We start from the raw sequence: 13,889 nt of genomic DNA on the forward strand, positions 1-13,889 counted from the left end.
GTGGTTCAAATAACTTGTTACAAGCTACTTGGCCCATCTTATATCATAATTATAGAATATAGAATTTATCATATTTATAGAATATACCCGAGTTGTGTGCATATTGAGGGGTTTTAAAGGGCTATTATAAAGCGACAGAAATTGAAGTTCCGCCGCTAGATCTTTCGAGGATCATTACACATAGAACATTTGAAATTATCTAAATACAATCAGCCGTTGTCGCGTATGAAATTTCGCCTCTGGGGAAATATGCTCTGACAAAGACTCGAAGCTCGTTTCACGCGCTTCCTCAGCCCTTTTGACGGATTTGAGAATTGCGCTCTCGCAGATACACGGGAGAGAACGTGTCAAGTAGACGCGGTATCAGGCTCGTGGAGAATTTACGAAAAATCGTGCCAACGTGTTGACGCCTGTTTTGTATTCGACGGAAGTCAGGTTCCCCGACGTTGCGTCAGCGTGTCAGCGGAGTTGACGCGTCCGGAAAGATTTAAAGCGAAGCTGTTGATTTGTTTAATCGCCGTGAGATAACGGCGGACAGTGAATATTTCAAGATGCTGGCAACGCGGACCAGTGCGCGACGCTCTTTCACTCAGTATGAATAATTCATTTAATGCGATGCGCGATGCGTCGGAGAGTTCGCGGCAATTTTCTAGCCGAGGGCTCCGCCTGTGTGTTTTTTAGACGCACGCTCTGCATCTCGCTCCTTTCCCATGTGTTTATTTGTTTATTTCTGTGTATTCTGTGAATTACGAGCTTTCGCGCGACACGCTGCCTTAATACTGCGAGAAAATCGTAGGAAAAAGCACCGCTGGACCACCGTGGCCTCCCCGTGCCGTCCCGCTCCGTCTCGTCGCAGTCTCGTCTTGTCTCGCTCCAATTCACCGTAACCACGTATCCTTATGTCGTGCGTCGCTCTTCTTCGCGATCCCATGAGGATTCCATGAGAATATTTACACACCTTACGGAGAAACACGTAAGCGCAATCGGGAACGGCGGCTAGAAGTAAGACGTAGAGGGTCGCGAGCTTCAGCCTCGTACGACTCGCGTGGACGATCACTGTCCTTTCGGCCAAAGGGCATTAAAATAATTTGTTACCCTCTGGTTGTACTTACAACCCACGCAGCAAACGGACACGGTGGATTAAACGGCGGATGCCGTTGAATGAGAAGGCACGTGCGACTTTTCATCTAATTAGAAGTTAATACAGTTTTGATTAACAGGGAAACGCGACTAACGTAGTATGATTAGACCATAATTAATAAGATGAGAGTAATCAAATGAGACTGATCCGCGGAAAGAGAGAGGAAAGAAGAGACGGACAGATAGAATTATATTGTATTTAGAGATATTACATGCGCGCAAAGTTAAAGCGAGGAGAGATCGTCGTGTTAAATTTTCTAGCGATGAATATTTCAGCTTCGCGATCTCCCCGCTGCAAACATCTTTCAGGCAGATTCTCCGGGGGTTACAGCCGAGGAGTTCTCCGAGGATGTATCGGGTAGTTGCGGTGGCACCTTATTTCAGAGAAATGGAGACTTACGCAACGCGGAAGCAACTTTATTAGAGAAAGGGAGACAGGGAGAGAAGAGGAGAGCAGGCACCAGCGATGCTCTCGAAAAAAGAAGCTACGGCAGAATAACTGATTCTCGCAGGATCTTGCAGGTGCTCGGCGTCGTCTATTTGCAAGCCCTGATGTTATTTACTCGGCACTCTCATCTGTCTGTCGCGTTTAGCATTAAACGAATGTTTTATTCTGAAGCCGAAATACCCCACGTGAGATCCTTACGTGAGATGAAGAAAATGCGGAATGAAGCGACCGCATTTAGCGTCAGATGTAACTAACTTCTCTTGAATAGGCTTTTTCAGGACGAGAAGTATCCATTCCGATGCTGTCTCTAAGTTAAACTATACGAGCTTCATTGGCTCGCGCGTTGGTAAAAAAGTAAAAAAGATTGAATAGAAAGAAAAATAGAGAAGTAGAGGAATAGATTTATTAATTAGTTGTTTAATTAACAAACAGAAAGAGAGAGAGAGAGAGAGAGAGAGAGAGAGAGAGAGAGAGAGAGACCTAGAAATGAGAGAAGGCTGAGGGATAAATGTATAACGAAGCGACACGAAAACAACAGATGCGACCCGATAATTTAGTTCAAGCTGTAGATATTATTACCGATAAATACCGATAAATGTAATCTGCGTCTCCGTCTCTGCGATAGAATCCGCAATCGAGCACTAATCGAACAGATCTCGAACAAAATTTAGTCAATCGTAAATTATCCCGAGCTTTTAAAATCACTAATAAACAGAGTCCATGAGACATTGCAGGTATTTTCTTGATCGCGGCAATAAAAAGCGATCCTTCCTGAAGCCTGAAGTATAGGAACGATTTTGTCAGCTGCTAAAACGAAGATGTGAAAAATGTATATATTTATACAGACTTTCTACACTTTCGAGCGTTTGTACATATTAATCATATTATCACAAGTCTTATGTATCCCTTCGAGCCTTTTCTCCTGGATAATACCACCTGCTTCTGTTTTATGGATGGATTGAAAATAAATTTTTTCCATACTTCGTCGTAAAAACAGTCAACATTGAATATTTCATTTCGTCTTGTAAAACTCACACATTCTGGTTTGCTTATTTAAAATAACTCGGCTATTTCAACTTGTATCTTTCTTTATTTTATTTGTGAAACACAGCTGTACATACCGTTGCCGTCAGCTTTCCGTGACATTCTTGGTAGCACGATGCACGATTCTAAGCATGACTTCCCTGAGCTTTCGGACTTGGCGTCGAGGAAATCGGAATTCCTTTGGTGTAGCATCTTGTGATTAATAGGATGAATAACGTTCATGCGCAATATTCACAGCCTACCAGTACCAGTACCAGTAGCGTCTTCGTGCCCAAGTTGTGGGGTCCATCCACAGTGTGTAGCCGGCTACGTGTACATTTTTGTATATTTTGCAAGTGAAATAATAAAATATGCCTTCGCAAAAGTTAGAAGTGAAGGAAACATCGAACGAATTGTATTTACAAAAGTCAAATGCGTATTCGTTCTTTTGCGATAATATTATCAAAATTCCTTTGTTATGTTTGAAGGTTTAAGCGAATGTTAATCGAATCAGTCATACTTTTAAATTCATATTTTTAAACCAATTTATATAAATTTTGACTAAAATATGCTTTTCCTCAAGTGTTGTGATAACATGTTCAAAACAAGAAAAACATAATATTTGATGGTAAAATATCAACATACACACACACACACATATATATATATATATTGATATGCACGATATATATATATATATACAGGATGTACCAAAAGTCTAGAAACGGTCGAATATTTCATAAACTATGCATTTTAGAAAGAAATATTTCAGACAAAAGTTATTTGGCTCGAGGGGGGCCATAAGATGGTGTCATTGGATTGACTTTGAGTGAACGTTCCAAGGTCATACGGAGTTTAACTTTGTTTTTTTAAATAGAACCCCCTATTTTTCATTGCATATTCTTATAGCTCATCTCGAGAGTTTTCCAAAACACTATAAATAAATAAGTTATATTTTATTGAGTATTTTCCGAGTTATGGGCCTTGAAAGTTACAATAGTGCCGGCATTAGCCAAGGTCTACCGCGAGAGGTTGCACGATCGGATTTACACCTCTTGTGTATGTGTGTGTGTCACAGCAAAGATAAGCTACTTGTTCAAAGGATCTAACGTGATCATCATATCCTCGCATCATTCGCAGTAATTCTTTCTGAAAAGAATCGACAGAAGATTCAATGAATGCGGACCGTAGACTAGGGGAAAATTCAAATATTGAAATTATTATACTTTTCATAGTTCTTTTCCGATAAAAGTCTTGCTACATTACATCGATCTGATTTGACCTGTAGTCGAACGTTTTCCTATCCTGCATACATTCAGCTCTTCGTATTACGACACACTATCAAGCAACTAAGTGAAATTTCAGTGGCATTCAGAATGGTATTGTCCGAAAGAGAAAGAATTACTTTACTGATGATGCGAGGACCACGTTAGATCCTATGAACAAGTAGCTGCTTTATTTAACAATACTTATCGAGATCGTGAACCGATTTCGAAGTCTACAGTCCAGAAAACGGTCAGACGATTTGATGAAACAGGATCCGTCAAGGACCGACAACGCACTGGTAGCCCAAAATTAGCGACAAACTTGGATAAGAGTTTCAAAGTGATGCAAACATTCGTCGAAAATCCTCATTCTACTTTGAGGAAGGCAGCACAGACGCATGAGATTAGTACAATGTCCATTCATCGTATTTTAGTGAAAGAGAAATGGCATCCTTTCAAAATTAAAATCACTCAGGAGCTATCGGAAGATGATTTTGATCGAAGAAATGAATTCTGCGACGAAATGATGTGTCAATACGATAATAATAATAACTTTTTCGATCACATAATTTTTTCCGACGAAGCTTCTTTTGAATTGAATGGAGCGGTAAATCGGGATAATTGCCGATATTGGAGTGATGAAAATCCTCACTGGATGCGCACGCAGTATTCCTAAAAACTTAACGTTTAGGCGGGTTTTTACGAAGGTGGTATTATCGGACCATTCTTCATTAATGGGAATTTGAACGCGGCGATCTATCAGGAGCTATTGCAAAATGAAGTCATATCCGCTCTTGAAAATATGTTTGATGGGAACATAGAAAATATTTGGTTCCAACAAGATGGTGCAGGCCCACACTATGCAGTAGCAGTACGGCAATTTTTGGATAATACTTTTCCAAATCGATGGATAGGAAGACGTGGTCAAGAGTGGCCTGCTAGTTCACCAGATCTTCCTCCTATCAATTTTTTTTTATTAGGGATTATCTTAAAAACAATGTATACGAAACAAAACCTGTCAACTTTGCGGACCTTAGAGAACGTATAATACACTAAGTCGATCTTATCTCGGCAGAGATAAGACGAAATGTATTAAATGATTTTTATCTACGGCTAAGCCATTGTCAAGGAGCAGACGGAAATCAATTTGAACACTTAAACCACTAAATTAAACCACACACCCCTACATACACACATATACACACGCACGCACACACGCACGCACGCGCGCATACATACAGCAGAAAGAATTTGGGGTCATTAATAAATACCACAGAAGTGACGAACTGTGGGGTCCTTATCTCTGCTGTGTACATACACACACACACACATACACATATATAAGAGGTGTAAATCCGATTGTGCAACATCCACGTGGTACACCTTGGCTAATGTCGACGGTATTGTAACTTTCAACCCTCATAACTCGGAAAATACTCAATAAAACATAACTTATTTATAATGTTTTGGAAAGCTCTCGAGATGAGCTATAAGAACATGCAATGAAAAATAGGGGATTCTATTTGAAAAAACAAAGTTGAACTCCGTATGACCGTGTAACGTTCATTCAAGGTCAATCCAATGACACCATCTTATGTCCCTCATCGAACTAAATAACTTTTGTCTGAAACATTTCTTTCTAAAATGCATAGTTTGTAAAATATTCGGCCGTTTCCAGACTTTTGGTACACCCTGTATATATAGTGTTTCATTTTAACTTCCCCAGGCAAATATTTGGGAAAATAATGAAAAATCGGAAAAATGTTTCAGACAAAAGTTGTATGGTTTCTAGGGGGACATAAGGTGGTGCCATTAGTTTGACCTTGAAGAGTCATATGAAGGTTACGTGAAGATCATTTTGAATTTCTTAAATGGAACACCCTATATATTTTTGCATATTCTTGTAGCTTATCTCAAAAGCTTTCCAAAACATATATATAAATAAACATTTTTCATCAAGTACTTTTCGAGCTATAAGGTTTGAAACTCATACTACCGCGTTACCTAAGTGTACCACGTGGAGGTTGCCTGGTCGGATTTATACCTCTTGTGTGTGTGTGTGCGCGCGCACGCGCGCGTGCGTGCACGGAGGATCACCTTTATAGATATCACTTACAAAAATGTTTGGTGATTTTAAATCAGGCGATTTGGGAAGCTACAATCTAGGGAAGTACTATCAAGGATTACATACAACATATTAATCTTCCGTACAAAATTTGGTTGATATGAACAATTTTTATAAAAAAACACACACACTCACATACACCCACACGGGTGTCAAGGTCAAACTAATGGCACCACCTTATGTCGCCCTAGAAACCATACAACTTTTGTCTGAAACATTTTTCCGATTTTTCATTATTTTCCCAAATATTTGCCTGGGGAAATTAAAATGAAACACTTTGTATATCGTGTATATCAATTGCTATCTTATCAAAAACGAAGTATACAAATTTATTAGATGTGGATATTGTGTGGATACACATATGGATATTGTGAGGCTGACTGATTTATAATTTAATATAGTTGTAAAAAAAAACATATGTATGATGTTATATTGCATAAGTAATTATAAATTATTAAAAATAAAGATAAATATAACTTTCACATATAAAATGTATATAGTTAAAATATATATATAGTTTTCATGAAGCTATTCTATATATATACCATATATATATATGTTCATATATATATATATATATATATATATATATATTGTGAACGTTTTTTGATTACTGAAAAGTTAATTTTAACAACAATATATATATATATATTGTTGTTAGAATTAACTATTCAGTAATCAAAAAACGTTTACAAATATATGAAATACATGGCAATGAAAACCTATTGCAATAGTAGCCATTGTATTTTTACACTGCACTATATATTTTTTGCCACATAACTCTTTCTTCGCTTTGATATTTGTCCTTTATCACCTCTTTCCTCCACCCTACCTCCCTCTCTACTATCCTTCCACCATCTACGCAATTAGAATCCAGATCACAATTATATTATAGCAACGAAGATATATGGTACGTACTTTACGTGATTGCACTTGAGGAAAGAAGATGTGTGAAGACGCGCGTGTCGTAGAAAACTAAAGTACTCTTGCAGAACTTAAAGCCTAATATATAAAATCGCTTATCACGTGACATACACACACGCTTCCTGGACGAATACTAATCCACAGGTCATCGCATTAATTTTAAAGTTCAATCGTTATTCACGTGGAAACTCAGGCTACAGCTACATTTTTATATGAAAGATAAATAGCAAAAGCAAAGTATAAAGCGATAATTCGTAGTAACATAATAATACAATAATATAGAAAAGCGTACGTGTGTGTGCCTCTTAGAATTTTATTTTATGTTTATAATGAAATAAAATGTATTAGTAACATGCAACTGGTGTCGCTCTTATAATGCTGAAGGCATAACCGATATTTCGTATTATCGCTAACATACGGTTACTTAATTATTGAAAAAGAAGACAATAATAGAGACTCGAATACATGTTTGATATAATTAAATTCAAATTGAATCCAATTGAATTCAAATTATAATTTTCATTATAATCAATCTAAAATCCGTTAAAGTTAAAATCATTGTTGATCAATTTATATCATAACAGTACATGTAATTATTAACAATTAAAACTATCAGGCACACAGTTTAGACGCAAGTAATATGTACGTTACTGTGTATGCAAAATTCGAGGACACATTCTATTTGCAATGAATAGACGAGTCACTGATCAGACAAACCATCATCAAATGTGAATAACATTTGATGATGGTAGAAGCATTTGATTCATAAAGAACTTAAATCATTGTAATCGTAAACGGATTGACAAGTTGTACAAGAGGGATGAAGATAACCCTTAAATAACAAGCATAATAATTCCCTCAAGAGACATAATGGGATAATGCAATTAGTTTCTTCGAACAGTGCCGGGAAAAACCAGGTGAGTAACGATCAGTAATCGTATTCTCAGAGTCATATTTGTATTTCTTAGTACATCAGATGTAAACAAACGGATCATCTGCGTTTTCCTAAAAAGTTTATACACAATTCCTAGACATTACATGTATCGAGATATTCGTAAACTCTTTTGAAGAAAAAAGAGAAGAAGGAAAAAAAGAATATTAATGTACTAGTATCATGCGCTTATCTCGCACGTAACATTTCTTCAAATAATGTATCACGCCCGCGATAAATATTACGATTCAGAAATATCGCATTTGTAATATTTCGCAATCGACCTTGTCGGTTGATAACCTGCAAATAACCCGAAATTATTGAACAGTCCCTCTCGAATTGGATTCGAACTCAATTCGAAGCTCGATGGAGCGTTATAGGATCGTGCATTGCATATCCAAAGGTACTTTCACATCTTCATCGTGTTCATATTTTTCATAGCTGGAAAAGAACAAAAAGGGAAACACGTCTCTCTCATTCTTCCTTCTCTCTCTCTCTCGCTCTCTCTCTCTCTCTCTCTCTCTCTCTCGCTCTCTCTATTTATCTCTTTCCTCATATATAGAAATAACAAAGTCATATCTGGATTATATATTAGTTATCAAGATATATCTTCGAAAACATGTACAGATGCGACCACGAGACAATGAACGTATTGAACTGTTACAACATAGAACATAACATGACAATTTACTTTGTCGATATAACAACCAAGTCGACTAACCGGCGAAAAAAATTGTGCGTTACGCCTACCATAACCGAGGAGAGAAAAAATCTTCGGCTTTGCCCGCGAGATTACCGCTTGAATATTTTATCTAGTAACTTCTCGATATTCGTATACGCGAAATAAGACCGAATTTCAGTGACTTGTACATTTCACAATCTTCTGTTCCGGATATATGCGCACATACACACACACAGACACAACTAAGGCAATACTATATTTTAATACAAAGGATTTTATTATCGTGGCTATTTTAAGTGGGAAAAATGTTCATCGTAACATCGAATAAAAGCAGGGAAAAATATGAAATGAAATACGATAATTAAGGTAACGATTTTTAATTAAATGTATGAGTTTTGAACATTAAATCTGCAGAACTGAAATCGTGGCCGCTGCCTCTTTGTTCAAATTGAGATAATTGATTCAAAGAAAAAGTCCTCTTGACTTCATATTTTACACTTTCATTTTTAGAGACCCTTTAAAATATATATCATTCAGGAATCTATCGAATCCCCAACTCGCCCCGACTGCAAAATGTTGAGACAATTTCGCATTATAGTATGTCCTACTTTGCTTCTACACGTTCTGTTTTATTTCTGATATCGTTTAAAAAAAGAACGAGTAACATTTACCTTTGAAGTGCTCACATCATACTAATTGAAAAAATTAACAATATTTATGAAAAGTTAGATTAAGAGGAATTTTAAGCTATCGTTCCGAGACTATTTCTAATTCAGTTCGTGACCTCTGACTTGAGTAGCATGATATGCGATATATGCGATATGCGATATGCGACCTATATCTATATTGACCTATATCGACCGGTGACTTTTGTATTGTCCCTTTCGATTTTTCGATTTGTTAATAAATATGAATAAATGAGATCAATCTAACATATAGTACTGTAATAATTTCGGGTCATAATTTAGTCTAGAAAGGACGATTCTTATCCAGTGAATTGTCGTTGATAATTATGATCGCGCGTGTACGTGTCTGTCTCAATTCTTCATAAAAAATTTTCATAAAAAGTATGCGACGTTTGAAGAAGCAAATGTAAATTATGCATTGCCTATATTGTATGCAAATCGCAACTAAAAATGCTTATTGCACATTTGATCTGTCCATGACGTAAGATGACAAGGCGCAATATGCAACAACATAGTTTCATATCGAGAACCTGCGTATAAATGTTTGTAATACGAGGGTAGTCCCAGAAATACCTGACCTAACAAAGAAAACACGAAAAATTTGGGAAAAAATATCTTTATTTTTCTACATAGTCTCCTTTTAGCTCGATACACTTTTCCCAGCGATGTTCAATAGCTTCGATAGCCTGTTTATAGTGGGAATCGTCGAGCTCCTCAAAATAGCCATCAAGCTACTTTGGTCCATTGTTTTGACTGTTCCTTTGTCTCAGGTGTGAAGTGATGGACCCATGTTTCATTCATGGTTATGAATCGGCTTTATTGCTGCGAAACTTCGCCAAACACTCGATTGAAACATCCTTACGACGCTGTTTTTCTTCCAATTGCGGCAACCATCTTGCGCACAGCTTTCTCATGTCAAAATTTTCAGTCAATATGCGATGTACAGCACTTTTTGAAATGCCTACCATGTCTGCTAACTCGCGCACTTTCAGTCGACGGTCATCCAATACCATTTTGTGGATTTTCTTCACCATTTCTGGCGTGGTCACCTCATTTGATCGACCACTGCGATGTTCGTCTTGGCAGCCCGTACGGCCTCGTTTAAACTCTGCCATCCAATATTTTACTGTTGTAAACGAAGAAGCAGACTCCCCCAGAGTAGAATCTAGCTCCGCTTTGATATTGGTTGGACTGAGGCCTTTCAAATGAAAGTATTGTATCACATAACGATGACCAATTATTTCCATATTTACAAATTCACTGAGAGCGTTCACTATTGACGGCTGCCAAACAAATACTAAACAACGTAGCGTCGTCAAACTTTAAACTTAAGCTTTATAAAGTTGGTACTTTCTGCCATAGTCATTCTTTTCAAACAACAACCGCTATCTATACGTCAGGTCAGATACTTCTGGGACTACCCTCGTATGCTATTTCCACAATTATCCCTTGAAGTTCGCTTCATCGTACATAGACCGGCACAATAGCCTTAACATTTGACACAAAGTTATTAGTATTTTCTAATCATATGAATTCCTTTTTCTATATTAACATAAAGCTATCACTGTGACAAGTGTATTGCTTCGACAAAATTTTTCCCCCTGTTAAGAACAATTAGTAAATAATAAATCAATATTGCGTACAATTAAAAAAGTTTAATAATCTTAAGGCTATTGTGCCGGTCACTATGTACATTTTTTCAGTACGTTTTAAAAAAATCCTGCCGTGATTTTTTATGAGTCATCATATCGCATATCGCATATCGCATGTATCGCATATCGCATATATCGCATATCATGCTACTCAAGTTAGAGGTCACGAACTGAATTAGAAATAGTCTCGGAACGATAGCTTAAAATTCCTCTTAATCTAACTTTTCATAAATATTGTTAATTTTTTTTACTATAATTATCCTCTTGTTACACTTCTTGATACTATTATTATGATTTCTATTATTATGATTAACGTTTATCAACATTATTAAGCGATGAATAATTCAATTTATGTAACATAAGAAATTCCACGTAAGTAGCATTCGAAATTGTACAAGGAACACATTGCGAAACGAGTTCTCGCGATCGAGTAGCCAATCGTCTCACATGAGACGTAGAATTCGATCTTTCGTGAAATCAAATTGTGACACGGTTTTCTCTACGTGATCGACAAGGGATGAATGTCAATGCATATCTCACTGCGCGTAATTTAATCATTGTATTTGAAGCCACAACGTGGCATACGAAACATTGCTGAAAAGCGCCTCTATTGAGGGAGAAACACGGACGAATGGAAGAGCAATTTCCACTTATGCCACGATACGCGATTCGGTATTAATTATATTCATCGTGCAGTTATATATTTGTTGTACCGGTATAATATCAACATTTTTATAATTCAATATTTTTGTTTTATCTCACCAACAGAGATAAATCCGCAAAGATTATTTATAAAGAGAAAAGTCCTCCAATCAGTCTCTAAGATAGATTGCACTTGATGATGTGTCGAGGAACTGAACTAATTTTTCCTCAATCAAAATTGTTGAACCGTTGAAATTAAATTTCCGTTTGCGAAACTATCTGTCAAATAGCTTATATATACACAAAAGCCCGAAACATATTTTATGTGTTATTTCAATACGGTATGTTATGACGCACGTCATTTGATTGCCGATCAGCTGATGCTGAGCAGACGATGTGATGAGCTGTGCCATCGAAAAATCAATACCAGTGTTTATTGACTCGTCGTCCAGAGTGATCGCCCTTCAATTATAAGGACCGCTTCATACAATTTATAAGTGGTGTTACGCGATTTAGCTGCATAATTAACAAGTAAGTATAAATTAATAACATTTATATATTAATGATGTATGTACGTGACGTATATATAAAATTACAAGTAAAACTTATACAAGCGCAACATGTATTGTGTTATTTTCAGAAATTTCAAATTCAAATTTTTTTTTTTAAAGGTAAATATATGTACATAACAAGTTAAGTTTTATTGTAAAACTTAACTTGTTATGTACATATATTTACCTTTAAAAAAAAAAATTTGAATTTGAAATTTCTGAAAATAACACAATACATGTTGCGCTTGCATAAGTTTTACTTGTAATTTTATATATACGTCACGTACATACATCATTAATATATAAATGTTATTAATTTATACTTACTTGTTAATTATACAGCTAAATCGCGTAACACCACTTATAAATTGTATGAAGCGGTCCTTATAATTGAAGGGCGATCACTCTGGACGACGAGTCAATAAACACTGGTATTGATTTTTCGATGGCACAGCTCATCACATCGTCTGCTCAGCATCAGCTGATCAGCAATCAAATGACGTGCGTCATAACATACTAACACATACCAACATTCTTACCTTTTTATGCCTCTCTCTTTCACCCCTCTCGCTCGTTCTCTTTCTCGTCTGTTCCCACCCTCCCTCTCTCTCTCCCTCTCTCTCCCTCTCTCTCTCTCTCTCTCTCTCTCTTGCTCTCACTCTCGCTCTCGCTTTCGCTCTCGCTCTCGCTCTCTCTCCCGTTCTCTCTCCCGTTCTCTCCCCCGTTCTCTGTCCCGTTCTCTCTCTCTCTCTCTCTCTCTCTCTCTCTCTCTCTCTCTCTCTCTCTCTCTCTCTCTCTCTCTCTCGCTCTCTCTCTCTCTCACTCTCGCTCTTTTTCTCTCTGTCACACATTTTCACCCCCTATTCTATTGGGTGTACAAATTAGTTCGGTCCGTTTTCAGAAGATGGCTCCGGCTGTTATGAATGGTTCATAGTGACTGCCGATTTTGACGGTTTCAGAAAGGTTAGACATTTGCCAATAATATTCAGTTTATATTGCTTTGAGTTTCATACAAAATCCTTGCTTTTTACAGTGTTGAAAATGTCGAATTTTGTGTTAACCAAGCAGCATTTGCGGGAGGTTTTAATTTTCTGCTTTAATTGGAAGAAAAGTGCAGCTGAAACCCATCGAATTATTCAAAAACAAGGAAATTGGGTGCCTTATGAACTGAAACCGTGAGACGTTGAACGGCGTTCTTCATGACAACGCTCGGCCTCATGTCGCAAAAGTCGTAAAAAAATATTTGGAAACGCTCAAATGGGATGTTTTACCGCACCCGCCGTATTCTCCGGACATTGCTCCTGATTATTGGTTGTTCCGAAGGATGCAGCACGATTTGGCAGGTCACCGGTTCACTTCTTTCGCAGATATCGAAAATTGGCTCCAAACTTGGAAGGCCTCAAAAGACGAGTCATTTTTTCGAGATGGAATTCGAAAATTGCCTGAGAAATGGGAGAAAGTAGTAGCCAGCGATGGAAAATACTTTAATTGATCTGTTCATTCATTTTGTTTTGAAATAAATACATCTTTTAACACAAAAACGGACCGAACTAATTTGTACTCCCAATAGCAATATTCTTCTCTCTCTTACTCTCTATCGCTTGCTCATTCGCACTCGCTGCTCTTTGCTTCTTCAGCGCGCTCGTAACGCTTCTGGTGTCGGAAAAACGAGATGCACAAATCCCCTCTCCTCGGCGGTATAGAGTTCCTTTTTTACTTTCTTACTGAATCGTAATTTTCCGTAATTTGGACTTTGTCTTAAAATATATATACTTACGTACACGAGACAACGTACACAAAAAACACTAGGACACTTTTCT

General features: G+C 37.2%; 1 protein-coding gene across 5 annotated transcripts in view; it reads right to left on the minus strand.

Moving 5' to 3' along the window:
- The window catches only part of LOC105188962 (acyl-CoA synthetase short-chain family member 3, mitochondrial), a 42,858-nt gene that overhangs the window by 8,404 nt on the left and 20,565 nt on the right, over nucleotides 1–13,889 (minus strand). For 2 of the 5 annotated variants that reach the window (XM_011150711.3, XM_011150713.3), the window contains one exon: nucleotides 2,710–2,938. In XM_011150711.3, coding sequence (XP_011149013.1) covers nucleotides 2,710–2,854 — 145 coding nt within the window. In that variant the 5' untranslated portion in view covers nucleotides 2,855–2,938. Of the gene's footprint in view, nucleotides 1–2,167; nucleotides 2,329–2,709; nucleotides 2,939–6,919; nucleotides 6,996–13,889 lie in introns of those variants that run through there. The other 3 variants (XM_011150712.3, XM_011150714.3, XM_011150715.3) reach the window with 3 other exon arrangements.

Source organism: Harpegnathos saltator, unplaced genomic scaffold, assembly GCF_003227715.2.
Source record: "Harpegnathos saltator strain DR-91 unplaced genomic scaffold, Hsal_v8.6 scaffold224, whole genome shotgun sequence".
NCBI lineage: Eukaryota > Metazoa > Arthropoda > Insecta > Hymenoptera > Formicidae > Harpegnathos > Harpegnathos saltator.